Here is a 27,903-nt window from a genome sequence, read left to right as displayed (position 1 = left end):
AAATCACTATATACTTACTGCCACACTGCAGACATAGTAGCTATATGACTAAAATTCCTTAAGCTACATTTAAAAGCTTAATCACACACACACACACCCCAATTGCTTATAGAGGTACTGACTGTGTCTGAGCATTCTTTAACTGGCTTAGAAAAAAAAAACATTCGTGTATCATGATTAGAACTTAAAAATATATGTTGTTCACAGTGGATTAAAAGTATATTTTAACTTCACACATACAAAATATGTAAGAGACAATGTCTTGAACAAGATTTCTCAACAGACACTTAAATCAGAGATAAATTTTGTCATACTATACAAGCTTAATTTTAAAACAAACTCACTAAGTCCTCTTGGAAATGTGAATACTGTACTAGGCACTGACTTGGTTGTTTCTCTCATTACAGCTACTTGCATTATGCGTAAACATTTTACACACATGCTGTGTTAGTCTATGACTTTCACATCTTCATTTATGTTGCTTGGAATGGCACTCCTAAACAAAGTCACCACGTGAAACATTACCAGTAGAAATTGTGATAAAGATGAATAGTAAGCACTAACATAGTCTGTGTTCCTGTTTTGCCTGAGATAAATTTAGCAATGATCAGGTTGAAACAATCCATTACTTGTATCAGATCCATAAGATATCTACATGGTACAATCCATTACTTGTATCAGATTCATAAGATACCCAAATGGTACAATCCATTACTTGTATCAGATTCAAAAGATACCCAAATGGCACAACCCATTACTTGTATCAGATTCATAAGATACCTACATGGTACAATCCATTACTTGTATCCGATTCATAAGATATCCAAATGGTACAATCCATTACTTGTATCCGATTCATAAGATACCAACATGGTACAACCCATTACTTGTATCTGATTCATAAGATACCTACATGGTACAATCCATTACTTATATCAGATTCATAAGATACTCAAATGGTACAACTCATTACTTGTATCAGATTCATAAGATACCCACATGGTTCAATCCATTACTTGTATCAGATTCATAAGATACCCAAATGGTACAATCCATTACTTGTATAAGATTCATAAGATACCCAAATGGTATAACCCATTACTTGTATCAGATTCATAAGATACCCACATGGTTCAATCCATTACTTGTATCAGATTCATAAGATACCTACATGGTACAATCCATTACTTGTATCAGGGTCATAATATACCCACATGGTACAATCCATTACTTATATCAGATTCATAAGATACCTACATCGTACAATACATTACCTGTATCAGAATGATAAGATACCCACATGGTACAATCCATTACTTGTATCAGATTCATAAGATACCTACATGGTACAATCCATTACTTGTATCAGATTCATAAGATACCCAAATGGTACAATCTAATACTTGTATCAGATTCATAAGATACCCACATGGTTCAATCCATTACTTGTATCCGATTCATAAGATACCCAAATGGTACAATCCATTACTTGTATCCGATTCATAAGATACCTACATGGTACAATCCATTACTTGTATCAGGGTCATAATATACCCACATGGTACAATCCATTACTTATATCAGATTCATAAGATACCTACATGGTACAATACATTACCTGTATCAGAATGATAAGATACCCACATGGTACAATCCATTACTTGTATCAGATTCATAAGATACCCAAATGGTACAATCCATTACTTGTATCAGATTCATAAGATACCCAAATGGTACAATCCAATACTTGTATCAGATTCATAAGATACCCACATGGTTCAATCCATTACTTGTATCTGATTCATAAGATACCCAAATGGTACAATCCATTACTTGTATCCAATTCATAAGATACCAACATGGTACAACCCATTACTTGTATCTGATTCATAAGATACCTACATGGTACAATCCATTACTTATATCAGATTTATAAGATACTCAAATGGTACAACCCATTACTTGTATCAGATTCATAAGATACCCACATGGTACAATCCATTACTTGTATCAGATTCATAAGATACCTACATGGTACAATCCATTACTTGTATCAGATTCATAATATACCCAAATGGTATAACCCATTACTTGTATCAGATTCATAAGATACCCACATATTTCAATCCATTACTTGTATCAGATTCATAAGATACCTACATGGTACAATCCATTACTTGTATCAGGGTCATAATATACCCACATGGTACAATCCATTACTTATATCAGATTCATAAGATACCTACATGGTACAATCCATTACTTGTATCAGAATCATAAGATACCCACATGGTACAATCCATTACTTGTATCAGATTCATAAGATACCTACATGGTACAATCCATTACTTGTATCAGATTCATAAGATACCCATATGGTACAATCCAATACTTGTATCAGATTCATAAGATACCCACATGGTACAATCCATTACTTGTATCAGAGTCATAAGATACCCACATGGTACAATCCATTACTTGTATCAGATTCGTAAGATACCCACATGGTACAATCCATTACTTGTATCAGATTCATAAGATACCCAAATGGTGCAATCCAAATACTTGTATCAGATTCATAAGATACCCACATTGTACAATCCATCACTTGTATCAGATTCATAAGATACCCAAATGGTACAATCCATTACTTGTATCAGATTCATAAGATACCCAAATGGTACAATCCATTACCTGCATCAGATTCATAAGGTACCCAAATGGTACAATCCATTACTTGTATCAGATTAATAAGATACTTAAATGGTACAATCCATTACTTGTATCAGATTCATAAGATACCCACATGGTACAATCCATTACTTTTATCAGATTCATAAGATACTGAAATGGTACAATCCATTACCTGTATCAGATTCATAGGATACCCAAATGTTTCTCTGGGAATGGAATTCTAACAATATGGAGTTGTAGTTATTTATATTGTTATCACTCTATGGTCTTAAACTTAGTTACAGAAAAAAAGAAACCAACATGTTTTGTAACATTCAATAAATAATTTCACTAGAATACAAAGTAAAAAATTAAAAAGGCAAGATCCGTATCGATTAGAATACAAACACAGAACATACTGAAGAATTATCAATTGTCAGAAGTCACTTAAACTTGTCTACATGTGTAACGTGTCTACAAGTGTAACTAGTCTACATGTGTAATGTGTCTACATGTGTAACTAGTCTACATGTGTAACTAGTCTACATGTGAAACTTTTGCTGAATGATCATGAACAGGAATTATGCAATGAGCATGATCATGTGCTCAGAGTGCTGTAGTACATAACTCTTACGTTCTTTTTTAAAGTCTCTAAAGTGGTGTTGATTTATCATTATTTCTGATTTGACATTATTTGAAGTTTGAACAAATCCATCTGCTCTAACATTTTTCATCATTTTTAACATCCACATCTCACACGTATAGTGTTTTGCATAACATCTGGTGCCAGTTTTTTTAATGGTAGACTGCACTACAACTATCTTATCAATACATTGAATCTGGGAGGAAAAGTGTATATTTTAGGAAGCCTTTCTGTTTTGTTGGAAATGGATTATATACAGTTGTTATAAATAACAAATAAGGAAAGTACTCTTATGTTATTCATATGCAGCATTCATCCTTTTAAGAATATTCTCAAATTTATAAGTGGAATTAAATAGCTGGTAATAAAAATGACAAAAACAACTTTGTATTGCTTCATTTTTATTTTATTTTTTATCTACCCCAAAAATGTAACCCATATAACAGTTTACATAATGTAGTGAAAAGAAAGCATAATGATTATGCAAACATCATAATGGCTGGCATGTCTGTATTCCAAATGAGTTCCAGTGGTGTCTGGAATAGTTTGCTGTGCTAACGGTCTTGATGTCACAATTATAAAATCTAAAATTTCTTGAAAGGAATTCACAGTAATTCCAAAATATTTACTTAGTCCTAAAAGTTATGTGTGCCTTGTAATTCCAATGAATAATTGAAATAAATAAATCCTCTGAACACAACTAAAGCTGATTATACTAAGTTTTTAAGATAGAAATAATTAATTTTCAGCTGAGCATTATATATATATATATATATATATATATATATATATATATATATATATATATATATATATATATATATATATATGCACACACACACTAGGACACTATTTCATATCAAGGATGAGGGTCAAATATTCATTTCTAGATCATTCAAACAAGGTCAGGTACTTTAACAGCTAACCAATCAATAACCAGTTAACCCAGAAATTCCTAAGTGAAAGCCATTCACCTTAACTCAGATCCAATCAAATTCATCAACAATATCACTTTTACACCTTGTAAGGTCAAACAACCAAAAAATCAATTTACCAAGCAAAATGACCTTACCTTAAAGTATAAACCCACAATGAACAAAATTAACTATAATATAGATATAAAAAATATTATGTACCTTGTCTGTGTTACTCTGTGTAATTTTTTAACTTTTGTTGATATGCATGGTGTTATTGTTATGAACTAGACTGGTAAAATAGTCCTTTGTAATGATATTGTTTTCTCTGAAAATTCTGTAATAAAATTAACTTTCCATTTATTTGTCCCAAAAGGGTATAATAAAGAGCCTAATAAAGGTCTAATAATATATCCCTATATATAAGCATATTCATTTATATAGCATAGGGAAGAACCCACTTTGTTAGTCATGTTAGTTTTTGTATCCCTACATTTTTAGAATTAAAATTTTATTGATTCCATGACATTACTGTGATAGCTGGCCATCAAACCCTACACATGCATGCATAAGTATTTTTGTATTTTCTTGATTTTATTTCAAACCTGTAGAAAGTCTTTTGTTAGCTTTTCAGTATCCAATTTTTGCTGTTGTACTGATGGTGAATCATGAGTCATCAAAAAAATCTCACATCTTGTCTCTCTCAGCCAGAGGGTTGACACATGATGTTCATAATGCAGATTGACCCAGTATACAACCTTATAGTTTTCTTTGTATTTTTTTTCTTGCACCTCTATTGTATTAAATTTCTCTTATCGAATGAATTCTAATCTTGCTGATCTTTTGCAGCTTGAACCTTGGCATCATCATAGAAGACATACACTTCATGTCAGGCATTATTCTGTTGGATCTTCTCTAAAGAGGAATGCCACAGCATACCAACTCTATTGTCTCTCATGATATCAATTTGCTTGCATACTTTTAATTTATCGATTAAAGATTATTCTAGTATATGCTATTTAGTGGGCAGCCATTTTGACAGGTGAAAGTCCATTTGATATCAGGTGAACTGGCTCAGCATTATCATCCAACTTTTTTCAACTGAAATAGACTTTCCAGCTGGTAGGTAGATCGAGTGAAAGGACACTTGTTAGCCTTATCATGTCATATACTAACCATTGATGTGCCACCTTTGTGGCCTCTTTATACAAAGAGGTCTCTCCAACAGCATTGCAAGCTCTATGCTGCTGGTTTTCAGAAGGGTGTCACAGTTCATTCTGTGGGTGGTAAAATGATGGGGATGGTAAATGCCATATGTTTTGAATAGGTGTCTCAGAAGGCTTCAATGTTAGAAGTCAGAACGAGCACATCTATCATGATAGTTATCTATGGTCTTACAGACAAAGGTATCTCATATACACTTGGATTGCTGTTAGTTCTGCTTTTCACCTGACTGGTTTCAGCTGTCCATGTACTCATTTGGCAGTCAGACAAGTGACATTGTGTTTGGAGATAAAAGTTAATTTACATACTTTGACCTTTTGTCTCGTGCAAACTCTAAATCATTATACATACTTTGACTTTTATCCTATGTAAACCCTTTCTGTCAATATACAAACTTTGACTTTATATCCCGTGCAAACACTCCAAATTGATATACACACATTGACTTTTATCCCATGCAAACTTTTTCAATCAATATACATACTTTGACTTTTATCCCATGTAAACACTCTAAATCAATATACACACATTGACTTTTATCCCATGCAAGCTCTTTAAATCAATATACACACTTTGACTTTTATCCCATGCAAGCTCTTTAAATCAATATACACACATTGACTTTTACCCCATGCAAGCTCTTTAAATCAATATACACACATTGACTTTTATCCCATGCAAGCTCTTTAAATCAATATACATAGTTTGACTTTTATCCCATGCAAACACTCTAAATCAATATACACACATTGACTTTTAACCCATGCAAACTCTGAATCAATATACACACTTTCACTTTTATCCCGTGCTAACTCTTTCGATCAATATACATACTTTGACTTTTGTCCCATGCAAATACTCTAAATCAATATACACACATTGACTTTTATCCCATGCAAGCTCTTTAAATCAATATACACACTTTGACTTTTATCCCATGCAAACTCTTTAAATCAATATAGACACTTTGACTTTTATCCCATGCAAACTCTTTAAGTCAATATACACACTTTGACTTTTATCCCATGCAAAGTCTTTAAATCAATATACACCCTTTGACTTTTATCCCATGCAAACCATACTTTCTTCTCTTAATTAAATGAATACACATTATTGCTTGATACAAAAATTAATGCCTTTGAAACTCCTGTCATATTTCTAAAACCTCTCTAAGAAAATGCTGAATGTGTGACAGTGTAGCTTGGTACCATTAATTCATCTGTGTCAAAGAGTTTGGGATTCAATCAGTATTTTCTCAGTCTGTCTGGCCCGGCATAGTAAAGTGACTGTACTACGGTCCAAAGTAAAAGGCCATAAATTCTTAACCCATGCAGCAAAGTTCATCGCACTGGTAAGTTACAGGTTTCTATCATGCACTTCAGGCAATAGTTTGGAATTTTGTCTATAATATGCTCACTATACATACCATTTAATCGTCTTCTGACTGTGAAGGCAATGATAGCTGCAATTAATCCAAGAACAATTCCACCAACACCAACTCCAACAGATCCACCAACACCTATTCCAATAGATGCACTGGCTTCTAGCAAAGATGCAGTCTCTATTAAATGCATATCGAAGATCAGTTTTAACACATCATGTATATTTCAATTACAATGAGCCATTTAAAAATTAAACAATAATGATTAATTGGATCATATATCATATGTAATTTAGATAATAGATGTATATCACAAGGGACACACATATGCAGAGAAGAATTTTGGACAGTTTTAACAGCATGCATAACACATGTTTAACTATACAATGATAAAGAAATGGGAGCTAAGTGCCTTTCCCAGGGACAAAGTGAAGGAGACTACATGGGCTGGCATGGGCAGGTATCAAACCCATTGGATTTTGAGTTTGACATTCTGTCATGTATGTCTTGACTACCAAGACTCTCAGATAAACATGCAACAGTCAGAGATGTATACAGATAGGTAAACCTAACTGCCAGACAGAGATGTATACAGATAGGTAAACCTAACTGCCAGACAGAGATGTATACAGACAGGTAAACCTAACTGCCAGACAGAGATGTATACAGATAGGTAAACCTAACTGCCAGACAGAGCATTTGTTTATGGCTGAATAAAACTTATGGAAATGGCAAATTTATTATTGCTGTTGATATAAATTTGTACTTATTGGCCTATTTGTTTTCTAATGGTACTTGTAAGCTTAACATTAATGAAGTCCCTGCTTTTAAAAATGATAATATTCTTTTCAGATATTATTTTATGGCTGATCTGCAAACGTAAAATCAAAATGGGCATACTGAGGAAAATGAGTATACTAAAATACACTACTAAATATCGAGCACTTAAAAATAAAATTCAAGAAAATAGTTTAACCTTTTAGCATTCTGATGGCAAGTTGTACATCAGCAAAGTCTCCTCTTCCATTTATGTTGTATGCATACAATCTTAAATAATATTCCGATCCTGGGATAAGGTCCCCAATAATTGTAGAAAACCATCCATCCCTGTTTCCAGAGTTGACTTGAGACACATTATTCCATGTTATATTATCAAGACTTCTCTCAACCACGAAAGTTTGAGTGAATCCCCCATGATATCCAGATTGCCACCTCAGTGACAGTTGTTTTTCCTGTATGTTGGCAGCATGGAAATTTATTGGCTTCTCTGGTGTAACTGAAATGCAATGTTATATATAAGTTATACATAAAATAACATGTTAGGCATTACTAGCAACTCTTGTTGGGATTAAATATCTTTAGGAAGTCAGAAGAAAAACATATTTTGTTTCAAATGTGCAAAAAAGGTGGTAATTGTCCAGGATCAGAATTTTTATATGTGGAACATTTTAAATTTTCAGATACTACACTTCATGTAATATTGATGATTTTATTTAATTGTATGTCTGTCCATAACCTTGTACCAGATAATCTCACAAAGTTATAGTGCAACTAAAAAGCAAAATTGGTGACCTGGCAGACCAAAAAAAACATCAGACCTATAGCTCTTATGACTATTATTTCAAAAATATTTGAATACATCATACTGCAAAAGTGTGAAATCACAACCTTCGATAATCAGTTTGGTTTTAAAAAGCAGCATTCAACAGATTTATGCATATATGCCTTTAAGGAAACTGTCAGCTATTACGAAGAACATGGAAGCCCAGTGTTTGCATGCTTTTTAGATGCTAGCAAGACATTTGATAAGGTCAATCACTGGACACTCTTTAAAAATTTGATTGATATTAATATACCTGTCTACATAGTTCATATTTTAGTTAACCTGTATGGCAAACAGCTGTATAATGTGTGATGGGGAAGTGTAATATCCAGCACTTTCCATGTAACCATTGGGTTAAGGCAGGGGGTTATTATTTCCCCTTTGTTATTTAATATATATATATAGACGAGTTAAACCATAAGCTGGGTCAGTGTTACATGGGGTTACATCTGCCACCAAATGTGTTGTTTCTTAATTTTTAGTTTTGCTGATGATATGTCATTGATAAGTCCTTCTATCATAGGTTTAAGGAAATTATTAAAGATATGTGAACAATATGCATTTGTGAATAATATCATTTACAATACAAAACAAATCAGTATGCATGTTCTTTCAACCAACTTCTTTCAAATTACCATCTACTCCCCCTGCTGAGACATTACCAATATGTATGTACTCGAACAAACATGCTTCTGCATAAATTTAAGAACTGTTCATTGAGTATCAAAATTAGATTATTCAAATCTTATTGCTGCACTATGTATTGTACTCCTCTGTGGGCAAACTTTAGTGAATGTATGAAAAGAAAACTAGTTATTGGTTATAATAATAGTCTTTCATTTCTGTTAGGTCTTCCTAGATGGAACTGTATGTGCCTCCAACATGTTTGGAAATTATAATGTATTCAGTTTTGATGAAGTAATGAGAAAGTAGGTTTTTCAGTGATGACAAGAATATCTAATAGTAAGAACTGTATATTCAGATCTCTTTGGAACTATGACATTCATTTAAATTCTCATATTATTAGTAGATGGAACAATTTACTCTTTAAATGTGCCACTTAATTTCATTCTTGGGGCCCCAAGTGGCTGAGTGGTCTAAAGTGCTCACCATTCCGGATCAATGCCATCTCACCTCTGTCTGTGTGGGTTCGAGTCCAAGGCTGCCTGAGTAGCTTCTCATGGGTCGGTGGTTCTTCCCTGGGTTTTCCAGGGTTCTTCCTCCACCAGTTATACTGGCCGCCATGTATAGCCTATCTTGTGCTGGAAAATGGCGTTAAACCCTAGAACTACGACTACAATTTTATTCTTAACAATGCAGGGCGCAGTTAATTGTGTAGGTGTATCTGTATAATTGTACATATGATTTATATGTTCTTTTGTGTTTACAATGTTTTTTCTTTATATCACGATTTTAATTTAGATGTATGGACTATGTAGTCTGAAATAAAGAATTCTTATTTTATTCTTATCTTATCTATTTAAAAGCTTCTTGTCACAAAATCCTGATCCAGGCTCTTCTTTATCACTATTTTGCTTTACAAATAGTCTGCCTAAAGGCAATTATACACATCCCCACATTTGCTTTACAAATTGTCTGCCTAAAGGCAATTATACACATCCCCACATTTGCTTTACATATAGTCTGTCTAAAGGCAATTATACACATCCCCACATTTGCTTTACAAATAGTCTGCCTAAAGGAAATTATACACATCCCCACATTTGCTTTACAAATTGTCTGCCTAAAGGTGATTATACACATCCCCACATTTGCTTTACAAATAGTCTGCTTAAAGGAAAGTATACACATCCCCACATTTGCTTTACAAATTGTCTGCCTAAAGGTGATTATACACATCCCCACATTTGCTTTACAAATAGTCTGCCTAAAGGAAATTATACACATCCCCACATTTGCTTTACAAATAGTCTGCCTAAATGTAATTATACACATCCCCACATTTGCTTTACAAATAGTCTGCCTAAAGGAAATTATACACATCCCCACATTTGCTTTACAAATAGTCTGCCTAAAGGAAATTATACACATCCCCACATTTGCTTTACAAATTGTCTGCCTAAAGGCAATTACACACATCCCCACATTTGCTTTACAAATTGTCTGCCAAAGGAAATTATACACATCCCCACATTTGCTTTACAAATAGTCTGCCTAAAGGAAATTATACACATCCCCACATTTGCTTTACAAATTGTCTGCCAAAGGAAATTATACACATCCCCACATTTGCTTTACAAATAGTCTGCCTAAAGGAAATTATATACATCCCCATATTTGTTTCATTATTTCAATAGTCACACTACTACACATGAGAGTAGAGTCCAAAGTTAGTAAACATTTTCACTTATATTTTGAAATGGTGATGTCTAAGTAATAGTCTACTAATATGACTTTATTTGCTAGTCCTGAGTTCCTAATCCACTTTTTTTAATTCTCTATTTTGCTTGTTTGAGATACAAGTATTACATAGGTTATGTGTTACAAGCATTTTCTGTAATAAATATAAAACTTACAAGAAATTCTTTGGCGAGTTATTTACAGAATACTTGACCATAGTGCTTTCATTAACTTGGCTGATGATACAGTATGCACAAAGATTGCATCAATTGGTTATAAATAACCCATTTTTGTGCAACAACAACAATGCTTACTGTGTATTCATTCATTCATTCATTCATTCATTCATTCATTTATTTATTTTGTCCCAATGGTCATACTACCGCACTTCCTTACCTACATCTATGCATGTGAAATATTATGTTAATCCTTCTTAATATACACACATTCTTCACTGAAACATACATGGGTAAAACTGGAGTCCTTAAATAAGATACTGTGAAACAATTAATTTTATCCAATAATATAGATGCATTTATTATAAAAGTATTTCAGGAAACAAAAATATCGCTGTAATTTCTAATCCAAAAACATGCTAAGGGATATAATAGTTATAAGACAAACGTAACAACTTACTCTGTTGTATTATTTTGACGTTTTCCGAATCTGGACCAATAATGTTTTTGACTTCTATGACATACAGTCCAAAATCATTTTCACTGATCATGCTGATGGCTAAAGTTGCTCTGAAGTCTGGAGCTGGTATCTGTGATGAATAAACTGGTATATTGTCAAGAAAAATTGGCAGGATTGTTCCTTGATATATTAATCCACTCAAGTTTGAATGTTGTGCTGTGACGGTTAAGTTCTCCTTTGTATTAGAGTAGAACTCAAACTGGATCATGGTATATTGGCCAACATAACCTTTATAGCTTGGAGAGACATCAAGTATTTTTGGAGCAGCTATAAAACAAACATTCATATTTATCTTTGGCATCTAGAGTTCATCTTTCTTTTCCATTCCCAGACAGTTATAATTACATACCCCATTTCCATTGCTGAAAAGACAGTTATAAGTACATACCCGATTTCCATTGCTGAAAAGACAGTCATAATTACATACCCCATTTCCACTGCTGAAAAGACAGTCATAATTACATACCCCATTTCCATTGCTGAAAAGACAGTCATATTTACATACCCCATTTCCATTGCTGAAAAGACAGTCATAACTACATACCCCATTTAAATTGCTGAAAAGACAGTCATAATTACATACCCCATTTCCATTGCTGAAAAGACAGTTATAATTACATACCCCATTTCCACTGCTGAAAAGACAGTCATAATTACATACCCCATTTCCATTGCTGAAAAGACAGTTATAATTACATACCCCATTTCCACTGCTGAAAAGACAGTTATAATTACATACCCCATTTCCATTGCTGAAAAGACAGTTATAATTACATACCCCATTTCCACTGCTGAAAAGACAGTTATAATTACATACCCCATTTCCATTACTGAAGAGACAGTCATAATTACATACCCCATTTCCATTACTGAAAAGACAGTCATAATTACATACCCCATTTCCATTACTGAAAAGACAGTCATAATTACATACCCCATTTCCATTGCTGAAGAGACAGTCATAATTACATACCCCATTTCCATTACTGAAAAGACAGTCATAATTACATACCCCATTTCCATTGCTGAAAAGACAGTCATAACTACATACCCCATTTCCATTGCTGAAAATATTCATGTACCATGATAACTTGCAACACCATATACCAACAAGATTACTAAGGCACGAGATATTAAAATTGTAAGAAAACATTACCTATCTTTGAAAAAGTGCATAATTTTTCTTAACAAGTCAAGTATTTTTTTGGAGAACAGATATCAAAACAAGTGGGTCTTCAATTTCTTTCATCATGGAGATATATGGCTTAAACCTTTCCAAAACTGCATCTTAGTGTGATTCTTTGATTCACTTGTGATTTTACATAATTACTGAAATAAAGCTGACACTTTATAATTTATATAATTATTAAAACAAACCTGTCATTTTAGACAGCATGACATCACATACAATGAAAACTAACTTTATCATGCAAAATGAAAAAGACAATAATCATTATTAGGATTTTCATGAATAGTTGATATTCAGGTAGTTTTCATGAATAGTTGATATTCAGGTAGTTTTCATGAATAGTTGATATTCAGGTAGTTTTCATGAATAGTTGATATTCAGGTAGTTTTCACATGTAGCATATTTTGGTACATGTTTTAATCCAGAATGGATCATTAACCCTTCTTAGATGTAAAGAAAAACAACACTTATTTCAAGATGGCCACATAGCCTTGCCATTTTCAATTTTGACCAGCTAGATATAAAAAGTCTATGATAATACTAAAGCAACATCACTGTTCAACCAGGAAGATTATAAATATCATTTTTAACATGGTAATTGTGAAAGTCATATTGGACAACAGGCTGGCACCATATTCAGGTAGGACCAACTAGACATTATATATCTGCTGGTGAAAACCTAATGGCAATATTACATTTCATTCAGGAGGATTGGCAGTCATAGCATTTTTAAGATGGTCACTTTTGTGGGAAAACTGGACATCAGCCCAATTTTCATTTAGAACCAATTGTCATAATAAGTTTTTAGTGTAAATCCCATTTTTGTGACTATTCCTCCATGAGTTGCAGTAGCCAGAAAACAATGTTGAAGATGGTTACTGTGGAGGCATATTGGACATTTAGATTAGCTTTATATTCAATTAGGGTCAATTAGACATAAGAAATCTTATGATGAAGTCTCATGTCAATATGACTTTCCGTCCAGGAGTAGCAATAATTAGATTTTCAAGATGGTTGTTATGGTGGCCATATTGAACATCAGATCAGTACCATTTTCATCTAGGACCAGTGAGATGCCATAAGAAGTCTTTCAAAGGGTGTGTGTGTGTGTGTGTGTGTGCTCTAACTACTAGACCACCAGAGCAGTCTAGTCTTTCACTGTATACCCAATGCTTATATGTCCTTCCCTTCAGAAGAAATAGTGATGAAAAAGTAAAGTTGTGGCATCCAGACTGTAATTGTCTGAACAGCACCATTTTCATGTATACAGACCACTGGAAGATTTTTTATGTCATGTGTCATTGCAATATTCCTACCATTTTATATGCAGTAGCAATAACACAACTGTGCTCACAGAAGATAAATTGCAGACCATCTTTTTGGAATTAAAACCAAACATCTTTACTGTGAGGCCAATCTTTAATATTTGCCATACAATTGTTCAAAGATTTGACTGCCATTCTCTCCCCACATACAGCCAGCTGACAATGAATAGCTGTAGTCTTCAGGCAGTTGAACTGCAACATACATAGTTGGCGACATTTCTACTGCTCATCCAACAAAGAAACAATATGTAAATTAGACCGATTAACTTTAAAATAAGTTACAGGCTGTAGACAAGACATAGTGACCATCGAGTTTTATTGTTTATTTGACAGTGTCATTAATAAACATACCAAAGAGAAGTTGATATAATGATATTATGGAAGGTCTTATGACCTGTATCCGGTTGCTCCAAACATATGCAAGTCAAGACCTTTGAACTGCCCGATATGTCTACAAATAGACGGATTTGAGGAGACATGGAGTATACCATCTCATATCTATAGGATGCATAATACATGCATTTACACCTATCACAGATTTCCAACCGTCCACTTGAGACATTGATCATTTGAATAAGGGGAACGTTATTAAGTAGATTTTAGTTCTCACTTCATATGGTGGTTAACCACTCTATATTGTAGGATTTCGTCATCAATTTTGATGCAGCTATAGTGGGTATTATGATACCTGTTGCTAATTTTACTGCATCTGCAATGGTTTGACATGCTAAATAAACAGATATCAGATTCTGTAATAATGAATTTGGCACATGTAAATCCCCTACCAATACTAACTACACACTAATTGCTTGTGTTCATGACTAGCTGCAGGCATACACAGTTATTGCTTGTATTGCTTGTGTTATTTATTGACTAGCTGCAGGCATACACACCTATAGCTTGCATTATTTATTGACTAGCTGAAGGCATACACACTTATTGCTTGTATTGCTTGTGTTATTTATTGACTAGCTGGAGGCATACACACCTATTGCTTGTGTTATTTATTGACTAGCTGCAGGCATACACACCTATTGCTTGCATTATTTATTGACTAGCTGCAGGCACAAACACCTATTGCTTGTATTATTTATTGACTAGCTGAAGGCATACACACCTATTGCTTGTGTTATTTATTGACTAGCTGCAGGCATACACACCTATTGCTTGCATTATTTATTGACTAGCTGCAGGCATACACACCTATAGCTTGCATTATTTATTGACTAGCTGCAGGCATACACACCTATAGCTTGCATTATTTATTGACTAGCTGAAGGCATACACACTTATTGCTTGTATTGCTTGTGTTATTTATTGACTAGCTGGAGGCATACACACCTATTGCTTGTGTTATTTATTGACTAGCTGCAGGCATACACACCTATTGCTTGCATTATTTATTGACTAGCTGCAGGCATACACACCTATAGCTTGCATTATTTATTGACTAGCTGCAGGCATACACACCTATAGCTTGCATTATTTATTGACTAGCTGAAGGCATACACACTTATTGCTTGTATTGCTTGTGTTATTTATTGACTAGCTGGAGGCATACACACCTATTGCTTGCATTATTTATTGACTAGCTGCAGGCATACACACCTATTGCTTGTGTTATTTATTGACTAGCTGCAGGCATACACACCTATTGCTTGTATTATTTATTGACTAGCTGGAGGCATACACACCTATTGCTTGTGTTATTTATTGACTAGCTGCAGGCATACACACCTATTGCTTGCATTATTTATTGACTAGCTGCAGGCATACACACCTATTGCTTGTAGTATTTATTGACTAGCTGCAGGCATACACACCTATTGCTTGTGTTATTTATTGACTAGCTGAAGGCATACACACCTATTGCTTGTGTTATTTATTGACTAGCTGCAGGCATACACACCTATTGCTTGTGTTATTTATTGACTAGCTGCAGGCATACACACCTATAGCTTGCATTATTTATTGACTAGCTGAAGGCATACACACCTATTGCTTGTGTTATTTATTGACTAGCTGCAGGCATACACACCTATTGCTTGTATTATTTATTGACTAGCTGAAGGCATACACACTTATTGCTTGTATTGCTTGTGTTATTTATTGACTAGCTGGAGGCATACACACCTATAGCTTGCATTATTTATTGACTAGCTGAAGGCATACACACCTATTGCTTGTGTTATTTATTGACTAGCTGCAGGCATACACACCTATTGCTTGTATTATTTATTGACTAGCTGAAGGCATACACACTTATTGCTTGTATTGCTTGTGTTATTTATTGACTAGCTGCAGGCATACACACCTATAGCTTGCATTATTTATTGACTAGCTGCAGGCATACACACCTATAGCTTGCATTATTTATTGACTAGCTGAAGGCATACACACTTATTGCTTGTATTGCTTGTGTTATTTATTGACTAGCTGCAGGCATACACACCTATTGCTTGTGTTATTTATTGACTAGCTGCAGGCATACACACCTATTGCTTGTATTATTTATTGACTAGCTGGAGGCATACACACCTATTGCTTGCATTATTTATTGACTAGCTGCAGGCATACACACCTATTGCTTGCATTATTTATTGACTAGCTGCAGGCATACACACCTATTGCTTGCATTATTTATTGACTAGCTGCAGGCATACACACCTATTGCTTGCATTATTTATTGACTAGCTGCAGGCATACACACCTATTGCTTGTATTATTTATTGACTAGCTGCAGGCATACACACCTATTGCTTGTATTATTTATTGACTAGCTGAAGGCATACACACCTATTGCTTGTGTTATTTATTGACTAGCTGCAGGCATACACACCTATTGCTTGTATTATTTATTGACTAGCTGGAGGCATACACACCTATTGCTTGCATTATTTATTGACTAGCTGCAGGCATACACACCTATTGCTTGTAGTATTTATTGACTAGCTGGAGGCATACACACCTATTGCTTGTAGTATTTATTGACTAGCTGCAGGCACAAACACCTATAGCTTGCATTATTTATTGACTAGCTGAAGGCATACACACTTATTGCTTGTATTGCTTGTGTTATTTATTGAGATGTTGAAATGTACTTGGTGATCCTTTCATCCCAAACAGCATTACTTTATATTGGTAAAGTCAATCTGGAGTCATGAATGCTGAAATTTCCTTCGCTCTTTCCGTTAGTGAAATTTGCCAAAATCCTTTGAGAAGGTCAAATTTGGTGACATACTTGGCACTCCTGATCTTTTCAATACAATCACTGATTCTGGGTAATGGGAGTGAATATGTTTTTGTCACACTATTCACTTTCTTATTATCAGTATACATATGTAAAGTTTTTTCTGGTTTTAGAACAAGTGTGCATGGTGAACTCCAGTCACTTTTAATGGGCTCTATAAAATCATTCTCCAGAAAATATTGAATTTCCTTTTTCAAGTATTCCTGTTTGAGAGGGTTCATCCTGTATAGGTCTTGTTTCACAGGTTTGGAATTTACAATTTCAACATCATGGACAATTTTGTTTGTTCTTGTAGGCACATCTGGAAATAAGTGGTCATATTCAAATGATAACTGTTTAAGTTTATTTCTTTCTTGCTCTTGCAAGTGTGAATGTTTCTGGTCCAGACCTTTCATAATGTCTGAATTCCGAAGATTTGTCACCCCAATGTCAGTAGAATCCAATGATTTTCCTTCACATAAATCTTCACTGAGTGGGACAGGTACAACTAAATTAACCTGGCTATCTCTTTCAAAATAATTTTTTAGCATGTGTTTGTGACAGAGTTGCTTTTGTTTACACCTCCCAGGAGTATTTATGATGTAATTTAAATCATTTATTTTCTTGTTAACTGTGTAGGGACCATAATACTTTGCCTGAAGAGGATTTTGTGGTATGGGCAAGAGAGCCAGGACTCTATCACCAGGTTGAAATGTCCTTTCTATAGAGTTTGTATCATATCTTGACTTCATTGTCAATTGAGTTGAGTACAGATTTGCTCTTGCGACCTCACAAGCATTTGATAACTTATACTCAAAATTAGAAACATAATCAAGAAGATTAATTTTAGAATCTTCATTAGAATGAAGTTTCTGTTTCAGTAACTTCAATTGACCATGCACAGTATGTCCAAAAACTGGTTCAAAGGGACTGAAACCTAAAGATACTTAAACTGATTCCCTAACAGCAAACTGAAACAGTGAATGGATCCCAATCTTTACTTGTATCAAAACAATAGGACCAAATCATATTTTTCAAAGTCAGATGAAATCTTTCTAATGTCCCTTGGCTCTCAGGGTGATAGGCAGAAGATTTTAATTGTTGGATGCCTAATTCATATATAAATTGCTGGAAAATTCCAGATATGAAATTTGAACCTTGATCAGACTGGGCAGACTTGGGATGGCCAAACTGAGTAAAAATTTTTATGAAAGCCTTTACTATTGTTTAAATTTTATATTCGTCAAAGGAATTGCCTCTGGAAACCTTGTTGATGCACACATAATGGTCAACAGGTATTGGTTATCTGAATTGGTTTTAGGTAAGGGACCAACACAATCTACCATAATTCTACTGAATGGTTTGTCAAAGGCAGGAATAGGTTGTAGATGAGCCTTGGGAATTTTCTGATTGGGTTTTCCTACCATTTGACATGTATGGCAAGATATACAGTATTTCCTAACATCACTTTTAATTTTTGGACAATAGAAGTGAGCTAAGATCTTGTGAAAAGTTTTATTGATTCCTACATGACCAGCCAAATGAGTTTCATGGGCCAGACTAAGTATTTCCTGTCTGTAATGTTTTGGAACTACAATTTGATAGTTCAGTGACCATTTGTCATCAGCAGGTACCTTGTGAGGTCTCCATTGTCTCATAAGAATTCCATTTGTAATGAAATAACAGACAAGAACATCAGTAGCTTCAATTCAACTATTGGCCCTTTGAAACAAACAGGAGATCTCAGGATCATTTCCCTGTTCAACGACAAGTGATTGTCATTTATCACCCTGATTAGAATACAGAGAATGAGCAATTAAAAGAGGATCACTGTGATCAATACATTCTGATTGATCCAAACAAGGAGTGAAAGTGGCATAATCGAAAGCCTGACTAATACATGTGTCAGCTAAAGGAATACTTTCCTTATCAACAAGAGTTTTCTTTGCCATAACTCTGGTAACTGTACAAGCTGGAAATAAATCAGGAAATTCTTTTTCAATTGGATCGACTTTCTGATCCAAGCAAGACTAAGTGTCAGTTACAAGTGGATTAACCACAACCTTGTCTCCAGGTATGTCGTTGCCTAGTAATAAATGAATGCCCTCAATGGGTAAAACAAAGACTGTTCCGACTGTCACAGGTCCTGAGACTAGTGAGTGATGTGATTTTGATTTTTAACGTAGAGTAAGTCTGGTGAGAAATTTACACAATGGTGAGGAACATTAACAAAGCTGCACTCTACTCCCAGAATAAGAACACTCTCATTAGAGAAGACTTCTCAGAAAAAGACAAAGTACCTGACAATAAAATACTTTGAGAAGCTCCTGTTCCCTTAAAATATTAATAGGGATAGGATTGGCCAAATCACCCAAGAGTGATATAGAACCATTCGATATGAATGTTTCATAATTCTCCATAATAAAATTAGACTGGGGTTTATTAGACCCAACAAATGTATTGCTTTCAGGACTCACGGTACTAATTCAACTCCAACGGTAAACATATGGAAACACTATCATATTCAAAATTCAATAACTTAAAATTTCTAGTGCTGATAATGACACCTGTAATTCTTCATGTACATCTAACCTTGGTGCAAGCTTATGTGTGGAGAACACCATATGACCCGCGGCACTTTGTTTACATACATGTGCATGAAACACGTGTTATTGATTCTGCACCAAATGAATCAGGTGAAACTTTCAGTATTGAGTACTCCTGAGTCAAGCCTGTAAAAATGCTAAAATTGCATCAGTAGAAATCTGTCAATATTTTTTTTACATTACATATAGGATAAGCTCTCAAAAGATATTTTTCCTAAAACTTTGATCTTAATTAATAACCAATTATGGACCATCAAACCTGTAAATACTCTATTATTTCTTCATCCATTTCTAGACTGGTTCACAGTTCTTCCATATAATTAGTACCATGTGTCCTTCAATACATGACTGTGACATTGACATCTTAGAAATAAGAGCATTTGGAATAGGACTGTCTCGATTCTGATGCCTATTTTTCAATTTGTTGCAATCCAAAATAATGTGTCCTTTTTTCTTGCAATAGGTACACGTAGGACGTGACAAGGATCTTGAATCAAGCTTATCAGCAGTTTGAATTTTAGAATTTATGCCAGTTTGAGTTTTAGAAGATGTTGTATTAGGCTGAAATACTTTTCTGACAGAAGATTGTTGGGTAGAAGTCTTATTTACAAAAGGAACTTTATGAGTTAAAGAATACTCATCAGCAACATGAGCAGCATTTTCCAATGTTTCAATCCGATGCTTAGAAAGATAAGACTTTATGTCACTATGGACACAGTTTTTGAACTCTTCAATTAATATAAATAATATAAGTTGCTTGAGACTTTGATAATCTTGTTCAACTTTTTGGCTAAGCACCAGCTATCAAATAACACTGCTCTTTTTCTCTCACAAATTCAACGTGAGTTTGTCCTGCTTCTTTTCTATAGTTTCTGAGTTTTTGCCAGTAAGCTTAAGGGACTAACTCATAACCTGTAGAATGCATTCTTTAACTGTATCATTGTCACCACTTTGTTGAACTGACAGCGAATGGTAAATGTCACTAGCTTTACCAGTGAATACACATTTTAATAACTGAGTCCAATGCTCCCTTGGCTACTTTAAATTTTCAGCAACTTTTTAAAAATAAGGAAAATATCTGTCTACTTCTTTTTCTATGAAAGGGGGCACTAATCTAATATTATTTGCAAGATAAAAACTTCAATTTGTGTTTGAAGTATGAATGTGCTTTTCTCTTGCCAGTGTCATTTCTTTCATTCTAATTGATATTCCATCTTCCTTCTCTTTGCATTTGCATCTTGTTCTTTCTGTAATTGCATTTGTTTTTCTTTTTCACTTTGTAAATGCATGTTTTTTTTTGTAACTGCATTTGCATTTCTCTCTCTTTCTCTCTTTCCTCTTTCTGAAATTCCAGCTTTCTTAACTCCAATTCCATCTTGTATTTTAAATTTAATACCTTTACTTTTATGTCAGTGTCCCATACAAATTTACTGATTGAACCAAATCACTTTTATCCCAAACATTCTTTTCTACCAAGTACTGAACCAAAATATTTCTTATTTCCTGTTTCATTAAGGAAGCCTTTACCTCAGAAAGATTGTATTTTCTGACAAGTTGAATCAATTCATCTTTTTTGAAAAGATCTAATTGTTCCTGGGTAGGATTTGAAAGAAATATTTATACTTTTGATAACAATTTAGAAAAAGCTTGCTGATTTCACTAAAGATTTAAAAAACATGGGGAATTCAAATTTGAAAAAAAAAAGTTTTCTGAAAAATTCTATCCAAACTTCAAAATAATCCCTGATGAGCCCCTAATATTATATTACATGTTTTGGCTTGAATAAACAGTAACACAAGAAAGAGTGAAAGCAACAAGATTTGAAAAGTATAACAAATCATTTATTTCCTTGTAAAAATTCTGTAATAATGAAAATATATGAACTTACAGTTCCCAAAATCAAATCCAAAGTAATCCCTGAATAATCCATGAATAAAATTTTAGAAGATCTTATAATGAAATGTTCTAATGATTTCAAGTTCAAGTCCGGATGAAGAATCCAAGATCGAAGGCAATGATGTATGCTGTAGCCTGTACTGTGTGGAAGTCTACAGTTCCTTGCACAAACACAATAATTTATCTTCCGGTTTTGGAAATCCAAATAAAATTTTCAAGAAATGTCCTTGTTTTTTAATTCTGTATCAATACAGTAATATTCCAGAGAAATGAATTAATCTTCCTGGAGTCCAAATAATCGGAAGAAAAATTAATATATAAGTCAAAAACTCAAAATCTTCAATACTGGTCACAACAGAAGAAAACAACTTGACTTCAAGTGTTTAAAAGCATGGACTCTCAGATCGACTTCTCTAAACATCACTATTAAAACTAAGTATTTTGCAATTTTGGAAATGTCTAATTGTGAAATAGAAGTACACCTGATCATGTTTACATGTAAAAGACAAATAGCTCCTGTATGTCCTTGATAAGAACCAATCATTTTACTCTGTGAAAAAGTTGTTTACTTGACCCTCAATCAAGGCCAGGAACTATGTCAAAATAGAAACAAGTGTTTCTTTTATTAGGTATTTATGGAAACATTCAGGTCAAATTGAATTTTCTGGAAAATAACAAATTCCTTGTAAACAAAATTACATTATATTGACATGTAAAGAAAAGAAAAATATTCCTAAACCCACAAACAATTAAATATAATCAAACACAATTAAATCAAATATAAATTAAATCAAATATATGTAACACATTAAAATCAGTGGCAGTTTTAGTAAACAACTTAAAAAAAAAAATTATACTTTCTCAGAGTAAGAATTATGCACTTGAGTCAAGGCCATACCTGCACTATGTGACCTCAGGCATGTGATAATTCATGAACAAACTTCTATTTTTTCCAGAAGGATGAACTCTTGACCCCCATCTGCATTTTAGTTAGTCTTATAACTGATGTCATGGTAAGAATTCTATCAGTCATGCCTTAACACTTGAGACATCAAGTTGCTTTATGTTGTGTCTAGTTTGGGGCTGAAATTTTATTTTTCTTCAAATTATTGAATTGAAGTGATAGTTTTCCCTAGAAATACTAAAGTGCTGTGATAATTCTTGGACAAAGACATTTACCAGAATTTATATGGAATTCAAAAAGTGGAATAAAATTTTGACACATCAATACAATGCTGATTAATGCATACATCGTCGCCTTGCATTTTGGACTGTTATTGGGATTTGAACTGTGATTCACTTAAAACTTTTCATTGATAAGACTTTTGTTTTAATTCTTGGATTATTTTTGGATTTAATTCATAAAACCGTAAGTTCATTTTTCTCATTTTTCACTTTGTATCCTAGGGAAATAAATTATTTTTTATATTTTACAAAGCTTGTTGTCTTCACTCTTTTCTGTTACTTATTTTAAAAGCATAGACTAATAACAATGACCAAGTAGACCATGGGATGAATGTGTGTAATATCTCATGGCAATCCTCCATGCAGCTTAGGTGGTATAGCAATACAAATTTGTATTAATGGACAGCCAGACATTGGATGCCACACAATAGACCATCTTAGAAGTTCTTTAGATCTATGACCAGTAAAGCTAACAAACATCCTCACTACTATATCATACCTCTAACAAACAAACTAGGCTTGTTGGAGTCAACTTTAAGATTTGGGTCAATGTTGTATGCCTGACAGAAGATCACTTCATTATGGTCTGTGTTACTCGGAGTGAAAATCAGACTGGTTCCACTGCCTATTAACCGATATCCTATATACCAGTCTATATTAGGAGCAGGTCGACTGGTCGATGTCAAGCAGGTCAAAGTAAATTGTTCTCCAGAGTTGACAGTCAGGGTTGATGTGACATTCTGGTTCTTTTGTTGTAAAAATGCTTCCATAACTCTGACTGAAATTCAAAAATAACTTATTGAAGAATTCATAAAGAACATGTGGTACAAATGACAGAAGAATGTATCATAGTCATAAATATGATGAATTCAGTCATTTTTGTGCGATATGGTTTATGTTAAATGGCAGGCTAGTGAAATATTATTGTACCCCACAGTGATTTAATAGATTAGCTTTAATCACATTTCCAAACTAAAATCTACATACAAGTAACATTGGCGTATTAATACTCAAAGTATACATACAACTGTCATAGCCATGGCAAGAGAAAATGATACAAGGAGGGAAAAGTAGAATGTTCAATATTGGCAGGAAATCTGTACTAAATCTGTCTCTAAAGGTTAACTGTAAAATAAATGAAATCATGCAGATTTGACTTTGAAAGTGGAGAAAGACAAAGTTTATTGTTACAAAATTTGAAAAGATACTGAGTAATTACAAGTTAGCAAAAATGAATTATAAGAAGCACAACATTGATATACACGCAGGCATCTAGAAGTAGCCTTGGCAAGATTTTCAAGATGATTAATGATGTGGCCATATTTAAAGAGAGATCAGAACCATTTGCATTGAAAACCCCCTAGACATCATGAAAAGACTGTCAGTCAAAAATGCCCCTTGGCTTAAATGACCATTGATCCAAGAAAAACAGTGGTACCTAGATTTTTATACTGGATAAGATTACATTGAAGTAATACAATTTGGATTAATAAATCTGCTACATTCAGTATTATCATGGTAACACATAAACACTTTACCAGCTTTGTTTGGATTAACATAGAACATTTTCTGGATTAGTGAGAAATTGAAAGTACAATATTAGGATTACTTCTCTAAAATAAAAAAAATAAAAAGTTTGTTAAGCCATGTAGTACCATCATGACCTTGACAACAACCAATCATTTTAAAATAAAGTAGAACTTTGTTTACTGATTCCGAATCCAGGTCAGAATTTAGATCAATAAAAATAAACTAATAGTCAAGGTCAAACAATTTTCTGAAAAAGTATCATTTCTAGTGAACAAATATACATTACAATAGCATGTAAGAAAAATAAAAAGTTCAAACTGACAAACAAACAATTAAATTAAAATATATATATATTAAATCAAATATACATAACAATATACTGTCAGTTATTTTTAATTCTGTCACTTTCTTTGACTGTATATTTTATTTAAATAAATTTTATTTCTGAAGCTTGAATTCTTGTTGGATTCACCTTGTAATGTTACTTAATTTTAAGCCCCTAGACATAACACATTGCACATTAGAGTGGAACCATTTAATTTAGGCCAATTTAGACATCAGAAGAAGGCTTTTAAAGAAAATCACACAATGATATGACCATTTATGCAAAAAGAACAGGTTTAGAATGGCTGCTGTTTTGGTCATTATGACTGCCAGGACAACATCATTTTCATTTAGGAAGAAGGAGACATCCAAATTATGTGCTAAGAGACACACATAGATCATATACTAGATGCTGCAAAACATAATATTCCATACACTCTTCTGATCTATGACCAGTACCATTAAAAAGCAACATCCTCACTTCTATATATACCTCTAACAAACAGACTGGGTTTGTTGGAGTCGACTTTAAGATTTGGGTCAATGTTGTATGCCTGACAGAAGATCACTGCATTGTGGTCTGTGTTACTGGGAGTGAAAATCAGACTGGATCCATGGCCTAATGACCGAGATCCTATGTACCAGTCTATATTAGGAGCAGGTCGACTGGTTCCTGTTACACAGGTCAAGGTAACTTGTTCTCCAGAGATGACAGTCAAGATGGATGTGATGTTCTGGTCCTTTTGTTGTAAAAATGCTTCTGTAACTCTGACTGAAATTAAAAAATAATTTATTGATGCATTCATGATTGAGTGATAAATAACATATGGTACAAAATGACAGTAGGATATCTCATAGCCATACAATATGATAAATTCAATATGGTTTATGTTTGGTCACATTTCCAAACTGAAAGATACATACAAGTAAAATTGATATATTGTATGTAATACTCAAGGGCTATTCTCTGTACCTCTGATGGCAAACTAATGGTTGTGTCAAAACATCATTTCTAAAATACACAAATAGGTGGAAGGAGACCAATATATTGATGAAAGGTATATCTAGAAATAATATCACACTTACTTGATATCTCTGTATCAGTTTACATGACTTTTCTGTAAATGGTATGAATCATGAAATATATTCTTTCCTTACCAGCAAAGCTGACAGATTTTGATGCTAAGGAGGTGATGTTTTTTGATGGATCAGAGTACCCTATCCTACAGAAGAAGGTGACAGTCTTGTCACTGTTGTCACTCCATGTTGTGTTCTGGGACAAATATATACTGCCAGTGTAGATCTTCTCTGGTGACATGCATGGTCCTTGAGTAGATGATAGGATACTTCTAGTGTACATTTCATACGTATTGGAGGTAGGCTGGTCCTGAAATAGAGTCAGATGGAGTAACATCATGTCTCTAACCCGAAATAGAGTCAGATGGAGTAACATCATGTCTCTAACCCGAAATAGTGTCAGATGGAGTAACATCAGTCACAGATGAAATTGTCTCTAACCCTAAATAGTGTCAGATGGAGTAACATCATGTCACAGATGAAATTGTCTCTAACCCTAAATAGTGTCAAATGGAGTAACATCATGTCACAGATGAAATTGTCTCTAACCCTAAATAGTGTCAGATGGAGTAACATCATGTCTCATATGCTTGTATTTTGTAATTTTTCAGTTCATATTCAAATAACTGTGAACAAGTCCTTTATATTATCTGCATGACATTTGAAAATGCCAATGAAAGAGTTTGCTTTTGAAAACTATTGAAAAATAGCAAATAAGTCTTTTAACCTGAAATATTTTACTCTTTTATAGGTCATTCCAATATTATTAGTGTGCATGCACTATGTCCTGCAACAGTAAACCTGTTCCTACAAGAATTTGGAATATTTTGCTTAAGGGGCCAAACCTGCCAAATTTATCTGAGGCCATATAAAATGTATTAGTAAAAAGACAATCACAACAACTTCAACTTTTAAATTTATATTTCCTATTATGTGCAAATGCACAGTAATACTTGCATATCATAAGTAAAAGGTATGCTTTTTGCTGAAGGTACATGTATTTTTAAAACCAAGTTGTTATTGTAATGTACAGTAAATATAACTAACCATTTGTTGTAATACTAATATTAAATTATGAACAAGAATAAAACTTAAGATTTACTGCTATTATTGCCATCTGTTGATAGAAATAATGATATTATCATTATCATTACATTACCATGTGTTTAATGATATTGTATCCTGTATGTATGGGTGATCAGTGAATTTTTCACAATTCTTAAGCGTATTTCGTTTTACTGAAAGCAAGAGTCTTAGAAAATAGTTATTGTATTGCTTGGTCAGATAATAATACTAAAACCTCAGTTCAAAAGATACATCCCATATAATTATATTTTTACTCCTAACAAATATATTTCACTTACTGTGTTCATGAAAAAAAATGTCTGTATGTGATTCTAATGAACACATATTACATGTTACACATTACATATTACATGTTACATATTACACATTACATATTACATGTTGCACATTACATATTACACATTATATATTACATGTTACACATTACATATTACATGTTACACATTATATATTACACATTATATATTACATATTACACATTACATATTACACATTACATGTTACACATTATATATTACATATTACATATTACACATTACACATTACATATTACATGTTACACATTACATATTTTGACCTAACCCTCTTAATATACTCTCATTTTTCCCCTTCATATATGCTTGATAGTATGTACAGTTTTAATGAGCCAATATTCATGATAAAAATAGCAACTTTCTTTGCAGATATTTTTATACCATTAATTTAAATAGGGAATTTTACTGTCCTAAAGTTTACTGAACTTTGTACTTTTTCAGTCAGAAAGTGATAAATTTATATTTTTACTGCATAATAACTGTGCACACTTGTGTACATTTCACTCTTCATTTGAAATAATTAACATCAACATTTTTAGTGAATTATTAGTCTATTAATTAATTCATCATTCATTCATTTATTCAGTTTTATTATTTTTGTTATCTACTTTGTTCATTTTCTTAACATTATTCACTGTGAAAATGTA

At 33.3% G+C, this 27,903-nt stretch overlaps 1 protein-coding gene across 1 annotated transcript in view; it reads right to left on the bottom strand.

The window, feature by feature from the left end:
- LOC149795972 (uncharacterized) overlaps window positions 1-27,903 on the bottom strand; it is a 71,468-nt gene that overhangs the window by 7,979 nt on the left and 35,586 nt on the right. The window contains exons 4-9 of the mRNA XM_089965892.1: window positions 25,938-26,166; window positions 25,273-25,551; window positions 23,425-23,703; window positions 11,436-11,762; window positions 7,812-8,111; window positions 6,881-7,015 (exon numbers count right to left, since the gene is read on the bottom strand). Of these exons, the coding sequence (XP_089822018.1) occupies window positions 6,881-7,015; window positions 7,812-8,111; window positions 11,436-11,762; window positions 23,425-23,703; window positions 25,273-25,551; window positions 25,938-26,166 (1,549 nt within the window). The remainder of the gene's footprint in view (window positions 1-6,880; window positions 7,016-7,811; window positions 8,112-11,435; window positions 11,763-23,424; window positions 23,704-25,272; window positions 25,552-25,937; window positions 26,167-27,903) is intronic.

This window comes from Sinohyriopsis cumingii, chromosome 7 (genome assembly GCF_028554795.1).
Source record: "Sinohyriopsis cumingii isolate HCF-2022 chromosome 7, ASM2855479v2, whole genome shotgun sequence".
Lineage (NCBI taxonomy): Eukaryota > Metazoa > Mollusca > Bivalvia > Unionida > Unionidae > Sinohyriopsis > Sinohyriopsis cumingii.
The sequence above is the reverse complement of the archived record's forward strand: the minus strand, read 5'-3'. Positions and strand labels throughout refer to the sequence as shown.